The 18,068-nt window shown below is 59.0% G+C and overlaps 1 protein-coding gene and 1 pseudogene across 1 annotated transcript; one reads left to right on the top strand and one right to left on the bottom strand.

Moving 5' to 3' along the window:
• The first annotated feature begins 1,656 nt into the window (after positions 1 to 1,656).
• Positions 1,657 to 12,001, top strand: EGLN2 (egl-9 family hypoxia inducible factor 2). The gene is made up of 5 exons (XM_063139935.1): positions 1,657 to 2,298; positions 7,835 to 7,954; positions 9,026 to 9,162; positions 10,140 to 10,207; positions 11,387 to 12,001. The coding sequence occupies exons 1-5, from the start codon at positions 1,696 to 1,698 to the stop codon at positions 11,440 to 11,442; spliced, it is 984 nt and encodes a 327-aa protein (XP_062996005.1). The 5' UTR covers positions 1,657 to 1,695; the 3' UTR covers positions 11,443 to 12,001.
• Positions 12,002 to 12,153: 152 nt separating this feature from the next.
• Positions 12,154 to 16,428, bottom strand: LOC134407838 (cytochrome P450 2H2-like; annotated as a pseudogene).
• Between the last annotated feature and the right edge of the window lie 1,640 nt (positions 16,429 to 18,068).

Genomic DNA, 18,068 nt, shown 5'->3' with positions numbered 1-18,068 from the left:
CCCCGGCCTGGTGGGAAAGGGCTCCCTCCGCCCACCCTGTAGCAGCTGCCCCACTTAAAACATCACTGGGGGGAAATGAGGGGCGGAGGGGGGCAGCATGAGGCTCCTCCAGGCAGGGGGCGGCGGAGTCTGAGCTCCCAAAGTTCCACGGAGGCGGTCTCGGATAGGGGCCCGCTGAAAACAAAAGCCCCGCGGTGTCGGGGTCGCCCTCTGCTTGAGCTCTACGGGAGGAGTGGGATCGAGGCTGCCAGGATCCGCCCTCCCTGGCGTGGGGAAGCAGGCGACGGGGGCGGCCCAAGGCGATCGCGATCTGCACGTGCTCAGAGGCACCTCCTCTTGCTTCTGGGTCATGTGGTCCTGGCTTCTAAGGGCGTGCGGGCGGGGCTGCCTTGAAACGGCGCCTCTACTTGCAGCTGAGGAGGGGCGCTGGCCCTCTGCACATGCTCTAGGGGCGAAACCGAAAACAGGCTGCCCGCCGCTGAGGCCCCTACGCACGACCAAACTTTCACCACCCGTCGGCAGCGCCGCAGTGGCCCTCCAGATGCCCCGCCTCCAGACGCTCTGCACATGATCAGAAGCACAGCTCCGCTGCCCAAGCGCCCATCCAGGCGCGCCTGGGCATCGCTCCCGAGCCGAGCAGTCTGTGCGTGTGCGGCGGCCGGAGGAGCCGCAAGGGAAGGGAGGGAAGGAGGCGGGCAAGAGTGGACGGCCGGAGGTTGGCCAGCCGGCGCCGGGCTCCTCCCCACCAGCCGGATCGGGCTCAGGAGGGCCCGCCGGAGCCGAACTTCGCGCCCCCGCCGCCGCCGCCTAAAAGCGGAAGGTGGAGCGTTGCCGGCCGGAGGATCGCTTCGGTGAGTGCGGCCGGGCCGCCTTCCCCCGACCCTCGGCCCCGGGAGGGAGCCAGCCAGCCAGCCAGCCGGCCGGCGTCCCTGTTTGCCCACGAGCGCGCTGAGGACTAGCCCCTTGGGGCACTCGCTTTCCGAACAGCTCTATGGCTTAGCCAGGGGGCGAGGGCAGGTCTGTTTTCCGGGAGAGCCGGCGGGCAGGCGGGAGGGGAGGGGGCTTTAGACCCGGGGACGGCGCGACGCGCTCCTCTCCAGGGCTGGCCTGGGCGCTCGGAGGCAAAGAAAGGCGCCCGCTTCCCGGCGCGGGGAGACCCGCCGCCCTCCTTCCAGGCCAACGCGTGAAACCCGCCGGCCGCGAAGGGGGCCGAATGCGGGGGGGCGGCGGCGGCGGCGGCGGCTCCCGTGTGGCTGGCTGGCTGGCTGGCGAGCCGGGCCTTCGGGTACCCTGTGCGCCGGGTCGGCCCCTCTTCGGCCTCCGGGGCTGCCACTGCCCCAAAGGCGTGTGTGTCTGGGGGACGGGGACGCGAGCGCCGCAGCAGCGCCGCCGGGAGCCCCCCCCCCCCCGAGGCTGCGGCGCTTCTCGGCAGGGCGCCGGCGAAGGGCTGCCGCGGGGCCCCCGCTGACCTCCCCTCCCGCTCTCTCCTAGGCCGGCCGAGGGGCTCCGCCCGCCGCACCCCGACGAGGCCGGGCGCCGCGGCTGCTCCGCGGGCGCTCGGGCTGCCCGCCGGCCCCGCTTCGGCCGCCCCCACCGCCAGCAGCAGCAGCAGCAGCAGCAGCAGCCGCCCGCGGCCCGCGCGAGAGCCCGGCGCACCATGGCGACGGCCCGCGCCCCCGGCCCGCGGGAGCTGACATGGAGGACTCGGGCCCGGCGCCCCCGGTAGCCGGCTTCCCCCGCCCGAGCATGGGCCGCGAGAGCCAGGCCAAGGAGGGCCGCCTCCGGGAGGGCGAGGGCGCCGCCGTGGGGGGGCTGCTGCTGCTGGCGGCGCTCCACGGGCGGCCCCGCGAGCCCAAGCGGCACAGGCCGGAGGGCGAAGGGGGCGAAGGGGGCCCCGCCAAGCGGCCACACAGCAGGCAGCAGCAGCAGCAGCAGCAGCAGCGGGAGGCCGCCCCGGAGCGGCGCGTGCCCGTCGGCCGGCTGGCGCGGGACTACGTGGTGCCCTGCCTGAACTGCTACGGCATCTGCGTGAAGGACGCCTTCCTGGGCGAGCCCCTGGGCGCCCGCATCCTGGGCGAGGCGGAGGCGCTCAACCGTGGGGGCAAGTTCCGCGATGGGCAGCTGGTGAGCGGCCCCAGGACGGTGCCCGCCCGCAGCATCCGCGGGGACCAGATCGCCTGGGTGGAGGGCCGGGAGCCCGGCTGCCAGGCCATCGGCGCCCTCATGGCCCGCGTCGACGAGCTCATCCTGCACTGCGCCGGGAAGCTGGGCGGCTACGACATCAACGGCCGGACCAAGGTGAGTGCCCGCCGGGCCGGGCCGGGCCTCTGGCACCGGACCTGTGCTTGGCGGCAGGGCAGCCGGACTCGGTAAGAAGAGAGTGCCTCTGCGTGCGTGCAGAGTGTGTTTCCTCTGTTCCTTGGTGCACAAGCTGAGGGCGTCACTCCAGCGCCAGGGTTAGTGGTGGAGCTTTCAGGGAAGGGAGCGACACACTTCAGGGTTCCAGAGCCCCAGCGCCGCTCTGGGGGTGGAATAAAGAGATGGGGCAGAAATCAGGGGTTGCTTTCTCTGGCTCCAAGGGGCCGTTGTGCCTCCCCCCAGCCACCTCCAGCTCACATCTACTGCACTAGTGGGTCTGGCCGTGTCGTGGGCCGGTGTAGCCCTCGCCAGCAAAGGTGTATATGCATGCGCTCCCTTGCTCATGCGCGCAAGTGCGTGGCTCTGTTCAGAGGCACCACCATTCCTTACTCCATTCTTCCTCCTCCCATGCAGGGCCCATCCTGTGACTAGTACACAGGCGGCAGGAGCAGAGGTTGAATCTTCCTCTCTCCCCCCCCCCCCAGCAACCCCCCAGGAAGGTGCTGAGCGGAAAGCCGAAAGGCGTTTTCTCTGCCTCCTGATCTTGCTTGGCTCCTGCTCAGCCTGAGCTCTTGCACACTCCAGCCAGCGCTGGCCTTGGGCTCGCTTCTTTGTGCCCGCAGGCGGGGATCCGTACATGGCCACGGTGGCTGCATTTGTGGCTCTAGCCAGGAGTCAGTGACATTTTGCCTCCAGAGATGGGTTCCTTTCCTCGGCTCAGTCTGTGGTCTTTTCCGCTTCTCCAGGATCAGCAGCCCTCTGCGCAGCAGGAGAGCAGCAGCGGTCGTATAATGAGGGCAAAGATACTGTGAGGTTTGGGCCTCCGTGCTGTTCCTTCATTGCTTGTATCCATGCTGTCTGGCAGCCGGAAGAGTCCTGCTGGATTTATTGGGAGATGCTGAAACATGCGCATGCTCGGAGAGTACCTCTGAGCATCTGCAGGGTGCATTCCTATTAACTACTGAGAAACTGCAGCCCACTCTCCTGCACCCCAGAATTGGCACGGGGGCAGGGCAGGGGTTGTGGGGGGGGCAGGTAAAGGCTGGGAGGGGGGCCTCCTAGCCTGGCTTGGCTTGGCTTGAGGTAACACTCATTTGCTGGAGAAAAGGAGTCGTCCCGAATCTCCTGCCAGGAGGGTGAGGCGCCTGCTCCTGTTCCTACCACCACCATGAATTCATGTGGCCCCCTTCCCCCCACTACCCAGCTTTCCCCAGGCGTGGCCCTTGCTTGGCCTCTCCCTTTTAATGCTGCCATGAGCTGATGCGTGAGCAGCCCTGGCTCCTGGACGGAGGGCAGTGGAGGATTTCGGGCCAGGGGGCTGCTGCGGGCTGGGCAGGAATGCTGAATGGATCCCTGGCCCATGCAAGGCAGCTCAGATTAAGTCGGGGCCTGCCACCGACCACATGTTTCTCAACCCCCAGGTGCTGCTCCCCCCCCCCCCCGGCAGGCGCTTGGGGCGGCCAGCCTTTAATTTAGGAAGCCCACCTGGCTGGGGGCAGGGAGAGAGGTGTGGCTGCTGGCAGGGCCAGGTCTCGGCTTGGGCTGCTGCCCCATCCCTGGAGCAAGCCCCCCTTGCCCCTCTGGTAATGGCCATTCAGCAGGAAGCCAGCAGAGCCGTTTCGGTGCTTCCTGTGGTTGTCAAGGCAACGCCTCTCCCCGTGGCGTGTTTCCTGTGGGGATGGTTTCCTTTTTGCACTAGCAGCCTTTGACCCCAGAACGTGGCTTGTTTCCCTCTGGCCCCCTTCCCCCACGCCCACGTGCTGCGGAGCACCCAGGAATCTGACTCAGGGAGGTGGCTCTGGAGTGCAGCCCGCTCCCCTCTGCTGACCCTCCTCTTGGCCTTTTTCTGCCGAAATGATGGCGACTCTTCACTTGGGGGCTGGGGCTCTGAGCCCCCCTGCCCTGGAGGCTTTCTTGTCACCCTAGGTATATCAGGGCGAGGGTGGCTGTAGTTACTCCACGGAGAGGGAAGGAACTCTGCATGGGCTCAGAGGTGCTCACTTGCTTGCAAATACTTTGTTTATTCTATCACCCAGAGCTCTGATCATTGAACTTGGGTCTGCAACCAGGCTGCAGGGAGATTTGGCCCAAAGCCGGCCATGACTCACAGCTGATGCTGGAGTCGAGATGGCTGGTCGCACGCAGATCTAGGTCAAAGACGACCCAGGCAGGTCCACCGGGTGGTGGTGGTGGTGGTGGCAGCGGCCTTATGGCGTTGGCTCCTTGTCAACGGGGACCCAGGTTCCCCATTCATCCTAAAAAATAAAAGCTGATTAAATTAAGTTTGCTGGAACAACACCTGCACTGAAATTGGAACCTTTCCCCTCCTCCCTGGTTTGCTTTTGCGGGGTGGGGTGGGGGTGGGGGTGGGGGGCTGTGACTGGCACAGGATCCAGTTGCTGGGCCAGGGCAGGAGGGGGCTGGCTCTGCCCCTTGGTTCCCCGTGCCAAAAGCGATTCGTCTCTTCCAGGAAGGCTCCGGCTGCCTTCGGCTCTTCCTGGAATTCCACCAGGCTGAGCTCCCAGGAATGGTCGCTGGGGCACACTAGTTTGGAGGGGAGGCAACAATGGGGCAGGTGTGAGATCTGGGGGCTGCACCTCAGGGGTTTCCTGCAGCGGGTTCCGTGGAGGGGTGCGCGCGCATGTGCGGACCAGTGGAAGGGGCTGGCTTTGTTGTGTGATGTGGCTTCCACCGCCGGACTGGGCAGGGGATGTGAGGGCTCGGACGCCTGGGTTCCTCCCTTGCCGTGGGACGGTGGCGGCGTTGCGCCTCAGGGTGAGTCTGAAATGCTTTGCACAATTTCACGCTGCGAACTCCTTTTTCTGAAGACCCCCATGTGATGGGGTGCCAAACTCATGCTGTCAGAGTGGACATTTGGCTGATAGCTACGGTCTCCCATGGGGGGGGGAAAAGCACACTTCCCCAACCAGGGGCCCTCCAGATGTTTTGGGCTACGATTCCCATGATTCTACAGCCAGCTATCCGAGTCATAGTCTAAAACATCTGGAAGGTCCCAGGTAGAGGAAGAGTGACTGAAGAGGCTTGCGGCTCCTTAAAGTCTGGCAAAATTATTGTGGCAAACGTTTTGTGGACTGGAGTCCAGCGTTACCTTGTTTGTGCATCTGATGAAAGCGGTCCGTGAACGCGCGTCCATTTATGGAGCCGCGAGGCTCTTCGTTATTTTCCTGCCACAGAGCTGTGTGGGCTTAAACGAGAGAGATGCTCAAGGGCCCGTTTCGTGTGCCAGTGCCCTGGGGTCCCCTGGGGTCGCTCTCTGTCTCCGGTGCTGGAAGGGTGCAGCAGGCGTCAAGCATAAACCGGGGCACCGGAAGTGGAAGTGGTTTCGGTCCAGAGAAGGTGGCACAGAGGACTCCTGGCCTGCTCCTTGGATCTGGCCGTAGAGCCAGGCCAAGCCCATCAGAGCGGGGACGACGACGACGACGACACTGCTGCCGGCTTCTGGGGAGGCTGTCGCAGCGTGTAAACTGGGAGCCGCAACGCCTGGATTTTAACCCCCCACCCCTAGCTCCGGAAGGGGGAGTTAGCGCTCGCCTAACGAGCGCCAGCTGCTTGGCAGTGGGTCCCCCATGCCCTCCCACAAGCAGCCGCCCTCCCTGTGCCCCGGCGTGGCCTCTGTCTGGAGGGGGGCAGCTGCTCCTCTGCCCCTCTGCGCCCCAGTGGGGAAGGCGAGGGTGGGGCGGGGCTGAGATCCGTCTTCCAGCCGGAGTAGCACAATCGCTCCTTATGTGTTATTAGCTCGAGCCCTCTAATTGAGCAGCGCGGGGCTTGAGCGTGGCAGCAGCAGCGGCGGCTGTCCTCAGCTGACCCTGCAGGGAACGTCCCGCGTGTGCTCACGGCCCCGTTTGGTCGGGGAGCGGATCCTGCGTCACGGGGACTTGATGTCCTTGGTGCTCCCAGGAACAGAGGGAACAGGACGCACCAGCCTTTGCCCAGGGGTGGGGTGACAGCTTCCCCCCCCCCCCCACAAAAAACACACTTCTGCACTGCTGATTGGCTGCAGTGTTTCTTGCAGGGAGTCAGTGGGAACTGGTGGAATTTCAGTGTTCTTTGCAAGCAGTTCAGATGTCTCTACATGCTTTTTGGGGGGTGGGGGTGGGAGTGGGGGGGCACACGTCATCATGAGTTTGGCCTTCTGTGCACCCCCTCCATTCTTGCCCTGCCCCCGTCCCTCCATCCTCCGGCTGCCCACCGTGTGTTAACCTTTTGCTGTGGGAAAACTGTTGCAGGTTCATGCGCCCCTCCCCCCCGCCCTCTCCGTTTCTCAGGCACCACCCAGCCCAGGCTCCTCTTGGGCGTTAATGTTTAACGCGTTGCTTTTGTCCAGCTTTTCAATGTTTTCAGCCCTGGAATGTTACAAAAGGCATGTGCCTCTGAACATGTGCAGAGTACCACTAGCTCCTTGTTGAGTGTCTGCTGGGTCATAGTGCCTGAACCTCATGATTTTCTGTGCTCTCCTGCTAGACCTGGGCTGTGTGGGGTGGGGGTGGGGTCACCTGTCATGGGGTGGGTGGGCTCCCAGGCCCTGAGAGCTCAGCCTCGGAGCCATGTTCAGTATGGAGACTTCATTCTGCTGCATATGAAGACAAAAGGCAAGGGCATCCCAGCAGCACGCGCAGAGCGCCTACCCACACTGCTCTGTAACAGCCTTCTGAGTAAAGCCCCAACTCGCTTTGTTTTAGAAATGAAGCATCCACGTCTTCCTCCGCGCTCTGCTCCTGTGCACTCTCTCTGCCTCTGTCTACTGTGACTTCTCCCCCCACCCCCACTCCCCCACCCCGGTGCATGCTGCCCTTGTTCCTTGGAAATGCTACAGACCAGCCGACTCTGCAGTTGCCCTGTGGGGGGGGGAAGGGGGCTCCCGAGCAGGTGCAACGGGCCCCTGGTGGCAACCTTGCAAATTGGAAGGGGCCTCTAAGGCCATGGAGTCCAACCCCCTGCTCAATGCAGGAATCCACCTTAAAGCATCCCTGACAGGTGGTTGTTCAGCTGCCTCTTGAAGGCCTCCAGGGTGGGAGAGCCCACCACCTCCCTCGGTCACGGGTTCCATTGTCATACTGCTCTTACAGTCAGGACATTTTTCCTGATGTCCAGCCGGAATCTGGCTTCCTGTAACTTGAGCCCATTATTCCGTGTCCTGCACTCTGGGACGATGGAGAAGAGATCCATGGAAGACTTTTAGCCCAACTGCCCATGGAAAACTCTCAGTCGTTTATGGCCTAAATTGGGGGTTGGGGAGTTGGAGGAACCGATTTGGATGTGCTTCTTGGCTCCTGGTTGCTTGGAGGAGTTTGTTCCTCGCCAGAGGCGAGCCAGAGAGTCGATGCTGACAACCTGCCCAAAGCGGGTGTTGGGTGGGAGAGGGGGAACCAGCAGGGGAGACGTCGGCGGATCTGTGAGCTGTCTGGTCCTGTCCCTGGGAATGAACCCCCCCCTCTCTCATCCCCCTCCCCTCCAGGCCATGGTGGCATGTTACCCTGGCAACGGCATGGGTTATGTGCGGCACGTGGACAACCCTCATGGAGACGGGCGCTGCGTCACGTGCATTTATTACCTCAACCGGCAGTGGGATAGCAAGGTAGGTGCTGGGGGCTGGACAAGGGGGAGGGGGTCTCTGCACCTGTCACCTCCCCCCCTCCGACACACACAGGTCCCCTGCATGGCACAGGTTTCTTCCCCTGGAATGCGGAAGCTCCCCTCCCCTCCCCTCCCCGTGTCCCTTCCTGCCCTCCATCACCCGAGATTCCACCAGGACTCCTGGGTTCTATCGGCGAACTCTGCAGCGTCGGGCTTGTTGGGTTCTCAATGCGTAGGACGCTGGGGCGCCATTCCCAAAACACAGAAGAGGGATTGGGCGTGAAGAGATTAGGTCAGTTCCTGGGGTTTATAAAAAGTGTGTGTACCTGAGCATACGCAGAGTGGTTTGCCTCCCCACGACACCTAACTCATGGCAACAATCCAGCACAGGGCTGTTGGGCCTGAGGGTGGGGCGGGCAGGCAGGCAGGCAGGCAGGCAGGCAGGCAGGCAGGCAGGCAGGCAGGCAGGCATCCCTCCCTCCCTCCTCTTCTGCTGGCTCTAGGAACTTTGGGACGGGACTCCTGGGTTTGGAGATTCTCTCCTGGGGGGCTCCCTGTGCAGCAAGGGGGCCTGTTCTGCAGAGCTGTTCTAGGGCTGGAAGATGCACGCAAATGTAACGATTTATTTTATTTATTTTAAAATACTTATGCCTTGCCTTTCCTCATAAGAGTTCAGGTAGCAACAACAACTACTACAACAAGAAAACAAATATTTAACAGCAGGAAAGCATTTCAATTTACAACATAAACACTAAATATGAAAACAGCATAAGGAATAAACCAGGTGCCATTCAAAAGTCCTATCTGGGTATTTTGATAGGATAGAACAATCCATATCGGTCACCTTTAGAGAAAGTGCACCCACCCGCGAAGACGAGGGAGTATTTCTCCCACCCCGTTCGTTCTAAGGAGCGCCTGAGAAACCATTTCCAATGTTTTTTAAAAGAGGCCAGGTTGAAAAGCAGTGGGCCGGGGCAGGTTCTGGCCTTGACTTCCCACCCCTCCGGTTTGGCGGCTGCTGCCCTTGGCCCCTCTGTGGACAGATCCTTTCCCGCCTCCCTGTCTTGGCCAGGTTCACGGTGGCATCCTGCAAATCTATCCAGAGGGCCGTTCGGTCGTTGCAAACATCGAACCAATCTTTGACCGGCTGCTCATCTTCTGGTCTGACCGGCGCAACCCGCATGAGGTGAAACCAGCCTACGCTACAAGGTAACAGGTGGGGTGTGTGTGTGTGTGTGTGTGTGTGTGTGTGTGTGTGTGAGCCCCCAACTCTTGGGCGCTCTCTCCAGCCTGGCAGGGGCACGGGGCATCAGCCGGTGAAGGAACGGGACGCAGAGGTCATTGGATGCCAGACTTGTGGTGCCTCTGAAGCAGTGGCCCTGGGGAGACGTGGTCGCTGCTCGGAATACGGTGGTGGGAAGATCTTCCTTCCGAACTCACGGCCAGGCTGGCGCCCCCGCGCCTGTTCCTGGAGGAGGCCTGCCTCCCCCCTCCTTGCCTCTCTGAGATGGGGTCCCTGGACCATCGCCTCTCAGTCCATCTCTAGCACTGAAGCTCAGCCGTGCGGCACAGGAAGGCCAGCCTGCTGTCCGTGTGCCCCGCTTTCTTTGCCGAGCAGCCCCCCCCACCCCCCTGCCCCTGGTGTGCCTAGAAGGTTGATGTCCCAGGGAGGTCTGAGAACTGGTCTGTCTTCCCATAGAACTTGCAAGGCCTAATAAGTTTGTGGCTGCTTGCCTTCCCGATAGCATTTCGTGCCTGAGATGGAAACATTCAGATGGCACCCCCTCCCGCACACGCACACACTTGTTAACATGGGGCGCAATCCATTGGGGGTGGGGTCATGTGCAACCCCCATTGAAATGAACAGGAACTGCGTAAAGTATGGTCGTTGCTGGTGACATCACAGGTGCTAGCCAAGTAGTGCTGTCCACAGCTGTCTGGTGCCCTCCGTGGCAATGCTCTAGCCCTGCCCCTGTTGGGTCCAACGGGGCTAGTGCAGGAGAACGCCCAGCGCATTGGGTGCCCCACGGGTCAGAGGTGCCCGTCGGCCACTCCACCCTACTCTGCTGCCTCTCCTTCGCTTGCAGTGAAGCTGCCTTGGGCTCTGCCAGGCTTCCTGGCGTTGTGGTCCCTGAACTTCGCAGGTTCTGTCTGCCTGCATGCCTACTTGCTCCCGTCTTCCGCAGGTACGCCATCACGGTCTGGTATTTTGATGCAAAGGAGCGGGCAGAAGCCAGAGGGAAACACCAGCTAGGTAGGTGAACGGGCCAGGGGGTGGTGGGTGGGGTGGGGTGGGGTGGAACGGCCATAATGAATGGACAGGAGCAGGAGGCCAACAGCCTCAGGCTCAGGCAGGCAGCCCTTGGCCCGTCTTGCCTGACATTGTCCCCTGTGGCAGCTGCTCTCTGGGGTGTCCTGCAGCGAGAGGCCTTTGCCAGGCCCCCACCTGAGGCCTTTTTACCTGGAGATACCTGGGAGCTTCTACACCCAAAGCACGTGCTCTGCCTCTTGAGTTGTGGGTCACATGCAGAGTGCCTTTTCCTTTTCCACCGTACACCCCACGGACAGCTTGAATCAGATCCCCAGATATCCGGGCTCAGGAATTCCTTGTATAGGTTCTATACCAGAAAAGTCTTGTAACCCCAATAACCAAACAATGGTTATTTGGAAGTTCTGGAGATTGTCAAATTAGCAAGGTCCCTTGAAGTAACGGGTCCAGTTCTATTCTGTTGTACAAAATGCTTTGTGGGGGGGGGGGAGGGGAGGTTTTTTTGGGGGTCCATCATATTTTTTAAAAAAAATGGAAGGAAGGGTTACGGTTACGGGTTTTCTGAGATGTAAAATATTTAAATGGATACTGGTTTTATACTGTTGTTTTTATGGTTTTGATGGTTTTTAAATTTTGGATACTTTTTAATGTTTACCATTTTTAACTGTTGTAAACTGCCCAGAGAGCTTCGGCTGTGGGGCGGGATATAAATGTAATAAATAAATAAAAATAAATTTCCCAGTCAGAGGGGTTTGACTTCCAGGTAGCCTACGAGCTCCCCCCCCCCCACGGCCTCTCTCTTGCACATGCCCCCCGCCCCCCCGCCCGCCCCCGCCCCAGCCACGTGGGTGACGAGGCACTGGCTCCTGAGTCCCCGCCTGCACTTTCAGCCATCCTGTTCGGCACGCAGACGGGCCCCAGCGCAGATCCCACTGCAGCCCCTGTCAGAGAACGTCTTCCCTCGTGCTTCGCCTCCAAATCTCTTTTCAGGGCCCGGTCTCTGCCCTGGCATGCATGTTGGTGTGTTAAAGCGTGGGGTGGTGGTACTTCTGAGCACATGCAGATTGCCTTCCCACCCTGCCTCATAGCTCCCTCCCAGACACGTGGGGCTGGGTCTCACGGCTGTGGGTGATGTGACCTCCCCCCCCCGTCTCTCTCCTGCAGCGTCTGCTCAGAAGGAAGGACCCTCGCCCGGCACGCAGACCCACGGCCCCACTTGACAGACAGCTGGATGTTGCCGTGGAAACCTGACAGCCAAAGACCTTTCCTCTCTCTTTGGCCATTTCAAGCTGCCTGCTGCCGCCGCCGCCGCCACCGCCTCTGCCTGCTGCCGCTCGCCCCCAGCCCTGGCCGGATGCAGCTGGAGGCTCCCTGGTCACAGCCCAGGAGGACAGGAGGGTTGTCGAGTGAGCGAGCGGCTGGTGGCCCTAGAAGGAAGGGGGCGCACAGTGTGCGTGCGTGTGTGTGTGTGTGTGTAGTTGTGTGAACAAATGCGCCTGGAGGAGCACCCCTTCCCCCCCTTCATCGGGGTTCCTTTTGCATCACTTCTGCCGAGCGAGCGAGTGGGGAGCCCCCAGCGCGTGAGGGGCCCTTCTTCCGCCTGCGGGGACCGTTCTGTTCCCTCCAGTGCTGCTGTGATCGCTTGGTCCTGCTCATCTTCACCCATCCATGAATCAAGTGAGAGCAGTTGAATGAGGGAGCGAGACGGGCCAGCAAGGAAGAGAGAAGAAGAAGAGGAGGAGGAGGAGGAGGAGGAGGAGGAGGAGGCGGCAGTGGCGAATAAGCCACTGTTTGGGCTCTGAGATGGGATGGAATAAACATTACCTCATCAAAATGGCCTCGGGCTGCCCATTTGTGGAAGAGGTGTGGGGCGGGCCGGTGGGCCAGGACTCCTGGTTCCTTTCTCCCTGATCTGGGGACGAGGTGTCGCTTCAGGGGTCCACGTGAGCCTTTGCGCAGGGGGAGGTCAGCGCCTCCAAGCCACGGCTGCCACGTTCTCTGGATCTGTGGGGCTGCCGCTCTGTGCCGCTCTGGAAGGCGAGGAGCAGCCCTTCTCCCAGGCCACCTAGCTCCGTATGGTCGCCCCTGGCCGGCAGGCGCTCTCTAGGGCTTCTGGTGGGGGAAGGCTCTAGGTCAGCAGGAGGCACAGCTTTTCAGAGAAACTGTCTTGGGCACCACCACAAAATGGCTGCCTTGGGAGGGGTGGCAAAGGACAAGTACTCTACCCTGAAGACGGAGGACACAGCGGAAGATGCTGAACAACGCTTTCAAACCCACAGCGCCAAGAGAAGCCCTTCTCACGGCAACCCCGAGGTCCGGTCCACAGCGCTCTCACTGGGTCTCTGCCCCCCCCCCCCCGAGCAGAGCCTTCACCCTCCACCCAACCTGAAGGAGCCACAGAAAGAGTCGCCTCCCTCGGCTCACCCCGGCAGCGGCAACCGACTTCCCGTGGCAGGACCACAGAAATGCCGCCCACTCACTCCCCCCCCCCTCCCGGGACTGGCTGTCATGCAGCCCCCTGCTTTGGCTGCCCCTGGGGCGGGGGCCTCATCGCCTGTGTGTCTGCAGCGATGCTCCCCGCTTGCCTCTTGGGGGGACGTGGGGAGATGCCGCCCCTGCAGCTAATGCCGCCCTTCCTCTGCTCTCCCCGGTAGCATCTCTCCAGGGGAATTCCAGCGCAGAGAAGGGTCTCTCCCTCCGCCCTTTCCCAAGTCCTGGGACGATGAACATTGGATCAACTGCGCCCTAGAAGGCATTTCCGGATGCCAGCCTTATTTATTTATTTATTTATTTATTTATTTATTTATTTATTTATTACATTTCTATACTGCCCAATAGCCGTGGGACTGTTTGGGGGGGGCGGGGGGACAGTGGCTGAACTCGCGAAGCTGGGGGTCGGTAGGGGGGAAGGCGCTCTGAGTGAGGTGGAGCGCACGGCGCACCTTAAGGGGTGCATGCATGTTCGGGTCCACGCTCGGTATGACGTCATGTTTTTTTTTGTGAGGGAGAAAAGTGTTTTGCAGGAGGAGCCGCCGCCGGGACGCGCCAGAAGAGCCGCTGGGTGGGAGGGGGGATTATTCGAATGCAAGAACACGCGAGCGGGAAGCAGCCAGAGCAGAGCAGCGTCTTTGAATGGGGTAGAGATTCTTCCACAGGCGGCGCTGCCTAGCTCACAGTACACACTGTAAAGAAAGAGGCGCTTCTTTTAGGTTACGTCTTTAAAAAAGACGTACGGAAGTGCCTTCGCAACGACGTGTAGATCTGGAGAAGAGTCATCATCTCTGGGAGGGGCCCTGGAGGCTGACAGCATGGTTTAAAGGACCTGCAAGCCTCCATGTGCAACCCGTCCTGACCATGTGGAAAAGCCCCTTCGTCATATGCAACTTCTGCGCTCTCTCTCTCTCTCTCTGTCTGTGTGTGTGAGAGAGAGAGTGAGAGGCTCCACCCATGGTTTTTCTTTGGCCCCACCCACTGGTTGTAATGAGAGAATGTGGCCCTTTAGCCTGAAAAGCCTGCCCCCCCAGAATTAAAAAGAATTTTAAATTCTTTAAAATTTAAAATAATTTTTTAAAACTGCAATGAGCTCCAACACCTGTGGGTGGCAGCCAAGCCCTTCCCAGAGGTGTTCCCAATCCTCGGCGTGTGCCTCTTGCATGAAGGGGCCTGCTGTGACATGGGCACGCATTGCGAGCGGCAGGTTTTTATTCATATCCAAATGAATGTGTGGATGAATGATTTTCAATTACAACTCGTGCAACTAATCGACTACGTTTTCTGGAACTGGCAATAGCTTTCCACGTTTGACTCCTAAATGCGGAGGTACGACGTTGCCTCCCAAATTGCAATTGCTGAAAGGAGAGGGAGGCACTTCCTTCAGCCGGCCGGTGGAAATGCCCGCCTGCCTGCCTGCCTGCCTGGTGGAGGCTCAGTGCTGGCAGCTGCTGATGCTTCCTGGCCGGGGCCAGGCACTTGCTTCCTTCCCCATTTTAAGCAGTGCTTCACTGGGCAGGCTGTCATAGAATCAGAATCGTAGAAGAGCAGAGTTGGAAGGGGCCTACAAGGCCATTGAGTCCAACCCCCTGCTCAATGCAGGAATCCACCCTAAAGCATCTCTGTCAGATGGTTGTCCAGCTGCCTCTTGAAGGCCTCCAACTCTGCTATTCTATGATTCTATGAATTATGCAAAGTAAGAAGATTTGCGCACATACACAAAAGATGTACAGGCTGCAGAACTTGGATTCCTTGGTGCTGAATTTGGATCAGGCAAGCGAGTGAGTCCCATGCAGCCCTGAGCCTCTCTTGGGCCCTGATCCCCAGCTGAAGGAGAACCGGGGGGTGGGGACCAAGCAAGCTGGCCTGGAGCCCCTTTGCCCCCTCCAGAGCTAGCGAGGGAGGACTCTGAACTTGAATGCACGGGGCACGTTGCCCAGGCCAGTGCACTGCGGCGTCAGGTCGATGCCCGCGGGGGTGACCAGCGGCTGGAAGGTGACGTGTTAGAGGAGGGTGGTGAGGAAGAGGAAGATCTCCATGCAGGCCAGGCCAGCTCCCAGGCAGATCCGCTTCCCAGCAGGTGAGGAGCAAAGGACAGGCGGGTCAGAGGAGGGCCCTCTTAGTTCAATGGTGCGTTGATTAATATCCTGCTCTTTAATCCTACTGGCATTCTAAAGTGGTTCACAAAACCTGATCGCCCAGGACTCTGTGCCAGAGAACCCGTTCCCAGTGCCAAGACCCAGCTTTGCAATGTGCGTGAGGTCGACCTGGCCATGTGTGTGCTGCGCTTGGACAAGCGCCACCAGACTCACCTATGTGGGACTTTGGGCTTGCTCAGGTAGAAGGAGTCGCTTCCAGGCAAGCGTAAGCTCTGCTCATTTTTGGACCGGTTTGGTGACTGGGATTTTAGGGGAGCTGAGGTCGGAAATCTGCAAGTGGCCAGTACCAGGGGTGCAATAAAACTCTCGTGGGATGGAGCTCCTCTGGGCGTTCTCCCATCGGGTGTATCTTATGGCCAGGCAGGAGAGGGCGCCATCCCACCACGCTTGCATGGCCTTTTGCTGGCCTGGTTGCAACTTTATGTAGGGCACTGCCGGCTCCTTCACCCATTGGTCACCGCGGACCCACCCCCAGGCAGCGCAAAGCATAGGAATGCATTCTGAGCCCTTGGGCCTTTCCCAGGCCTGATGCCAGAGGCCTTTGCTATTCCGCTTTGCCCAGTGAGCTCTATGAGCCGTTGGAACATATGGATCTGCTGGCTTTTCCCCATCCCAGAATTCTTCAGCGTGTGCAATGCAAAATGACGCAGGATCTTCCCCTGTTCCCCATTGGAGAAGGTGATGCCTGCAGGAGGGGAAAGCGTAGGAGACTTTGGCTGGGCCCGGGTCTCTCTCTCTTTCTGGAGCTTCCTCACTCACCTCTCCAAGGACCCTCAAGCCCGAACTCAAACCTTCCCTGAGAGGACAACCACCTTCTATAAAAGAGGACATCGGGCCACTTTGCTTACTGTTGCCCTGGGTGAAGCAATAGAACACGGGGAAGTCCCCACGGTCACTGAAGTCATCCGCCTGGTCCACCAAGGCCTCCCTCACGGCTTAGTAGCCACAGAGGACGACGCAAGGCAGAGAGCCCAGGTGGACGGTGTAGACGGGCCCGTAGCTCTTGCTGAGCTGCACAGAGGGGAAAAGGAGGCTGAATCTGGGATGGTGGACAAGGGAGCTGAGCCAGCTGGGTTGCTTGCTGAGGTGTGGGGAACTGAGCCATGAGAAACAGAGTCCCATGGGTGGGGGCAGCGGTCATTCGCCCTGGAGGGGCCTCCTCCTCGTATTCTTTGCTTTATCCCAAAATGGACAAAGAGAGCGTGAGTAGATGCCAACAGTGGGGCCCCTCCAAGGCAGCAGGTCCACGAGGTCATACCAGATCCCCTGGGGGAGACCCTGCACCCCCAAGCAACCAGACGGCTCTTTCAAAACTTCTAGGTGCTTTCAGATGGGAGACTGCAATGGGCTTTTAACCAGCAAAGGAATGAGTTGTAACCAGCAAAGATCAGAAGCCTTCAGTTACAAAAACACTTACTCTTGTGCACCTGCTGCTGCTGTTGTTTTATTTTTCAGTACCATTTTCCTGGGGACCAAAGTGGCTTACAAAAAGCAAACAATTTAATCATTAAAAAGTACAATTAAAAAGAAAAACAGCACATAAAATAGCTCCAAGCCTGCCGAGCAGGTGAGCTTGTGGGGGAAGGGCGGTGGGGGTGGTGGGGGTGGGGCTGCCAGGGTGCTTGGAGGTGCGTTGGGGCAGGCCGCAGGTGTGGGAGGCAGAGAAGGGAGGGTCGTGTGTGTGCTTGAATGACGGATGAATGGAAGGTGCAGTTGAATGTCTGAATGGATGGGACACGGGGGTGGGGAGTTACTCCGGTGCCTGCCCCCCCTGACTCAGGATGCTCCTGCCTCTCCACAGCAACTGTGGTTTTTCATGCCATAAAACCCACATTTTTGCAAAACCATTCTGTGTCTGGTTGTCCTGTCATGCTGACTTCGGTGTGGTTGGGATTCTGGTTTTGGCCCCGGCTGGGGGATACAGTGCTGGTAGGTAGGAGGAGGTGAAAGTTGCACCCTATCCAGAGCTGCACAGGATCACGCTTTGTTTCCCCCACAATGAGCCTTAAATCAGCATGTTGCTCTGGGATAAGTTTCGTTCTTTTAAAATCTCCACTTATGGCTTTTGCTCTTCGAAATCTCTACTTCTGCACTGAAAACAGCGCTCTAAACACATCTTCACAGAAGTAATTCCCGTGGACTTCCATTGCACGGTGTTTTTCTGGAGGAGCGGGCATTTGCTTAAGGGTAATTCCTTCTTTTTTTTAAAAGGAAGCTTGTTGATGCCATAAAACCTCACCCACATATACCTGAACTAGTGCCATGTCTCGTGCAGTCTGCCACATAAAAATGGTTCATTTGGGGGTGGGTTTTTTGGGGGGGGGTATGTGGTGCTTTAATTGGCCGAGTGTGCCATGAAAGCAGAAAATCTCTTCCTGGTGTGTTTGAAGTATGAGGTGTGCCGTTGTTCATTAAGATTTGGGAATGATCTTCCTATTAATTTGGGGAAAGTAATCTCGATGGAATAAATTAACGTTGGAGGCGATTTGGGAAAGTTAATTGCTTTTCTATGTAATGAGTTCCTGTCGGAGCAGAAAACGGCAGGTTCAAAGGCATGGTTTTATGTGTTGGGGCTCAGGCCCAACATCTGGCTTGTATTTTTGGCAAGTGCTTGCCTTTCGTCTCACCCATTTACTTCCTGTAAAATGGGTGTCTTGTGGAAGGGAAGGCCCCCGGGCCAGCCGCTGACTGATTGCACTCGCGACCTTCCTCAGCATCCCAAATTTGCCCACTGGTTCAAAAAGGTTGAGGTCTCCTGTGATACTTGATCAAGATGGGAATTTAAAAGTGATGCCAATGTGAGGATTTCATCTGATGAATTCTGTGTACCCCCATCTTAATTATGAAGCTCCTTAATCTTAATTGGTTTCTTATCTGTATCCACACAAGAGTACATGGAATGAACCTTTAATTAAACTTGCCCACATCACATTTCTTGCCTGAAGCACCGCAGTTGCTCTCATTAACACTTCTTGGGTAACCTTCTTGACTCAACTGAGGCACTTTCACACCCTACAATTGTGGAGCTCAGGTCAAGATAGGCGGTGGGAGATTTAAGGAAGACAAAAAGAATTCCTTCTTCGCACAGCGCAGAGGTAGGCTGCAGAATTGGCTACCACAAGATGTGATGGCGGCCATCAAATTGGATGGCTTTAAAAGGGGGATTGGACAAATTCACGGAGGACGAGGAGGCGATC

This window comes from Elgaria multicarinata, chromosome 13, assembly GCF_023053635.1.
Source record: "Elgaria multicarinata webbii isolate HBS135686 ecotype San Diego chromosome 13, rElgMul1.1.pri, whole genome shotgun sequence".
In the NCBI taxonomy this organism is placed as follows: domain Eukaryota; kingdom Metazoa; phylum Chordata; class Lepidosauria; order Squamata; family Anguidae; genus Elgaria; species Elgaria multicarinata.
This window is presented reverse-complemented; position numbering and strand designations above follow the sequence as displayed.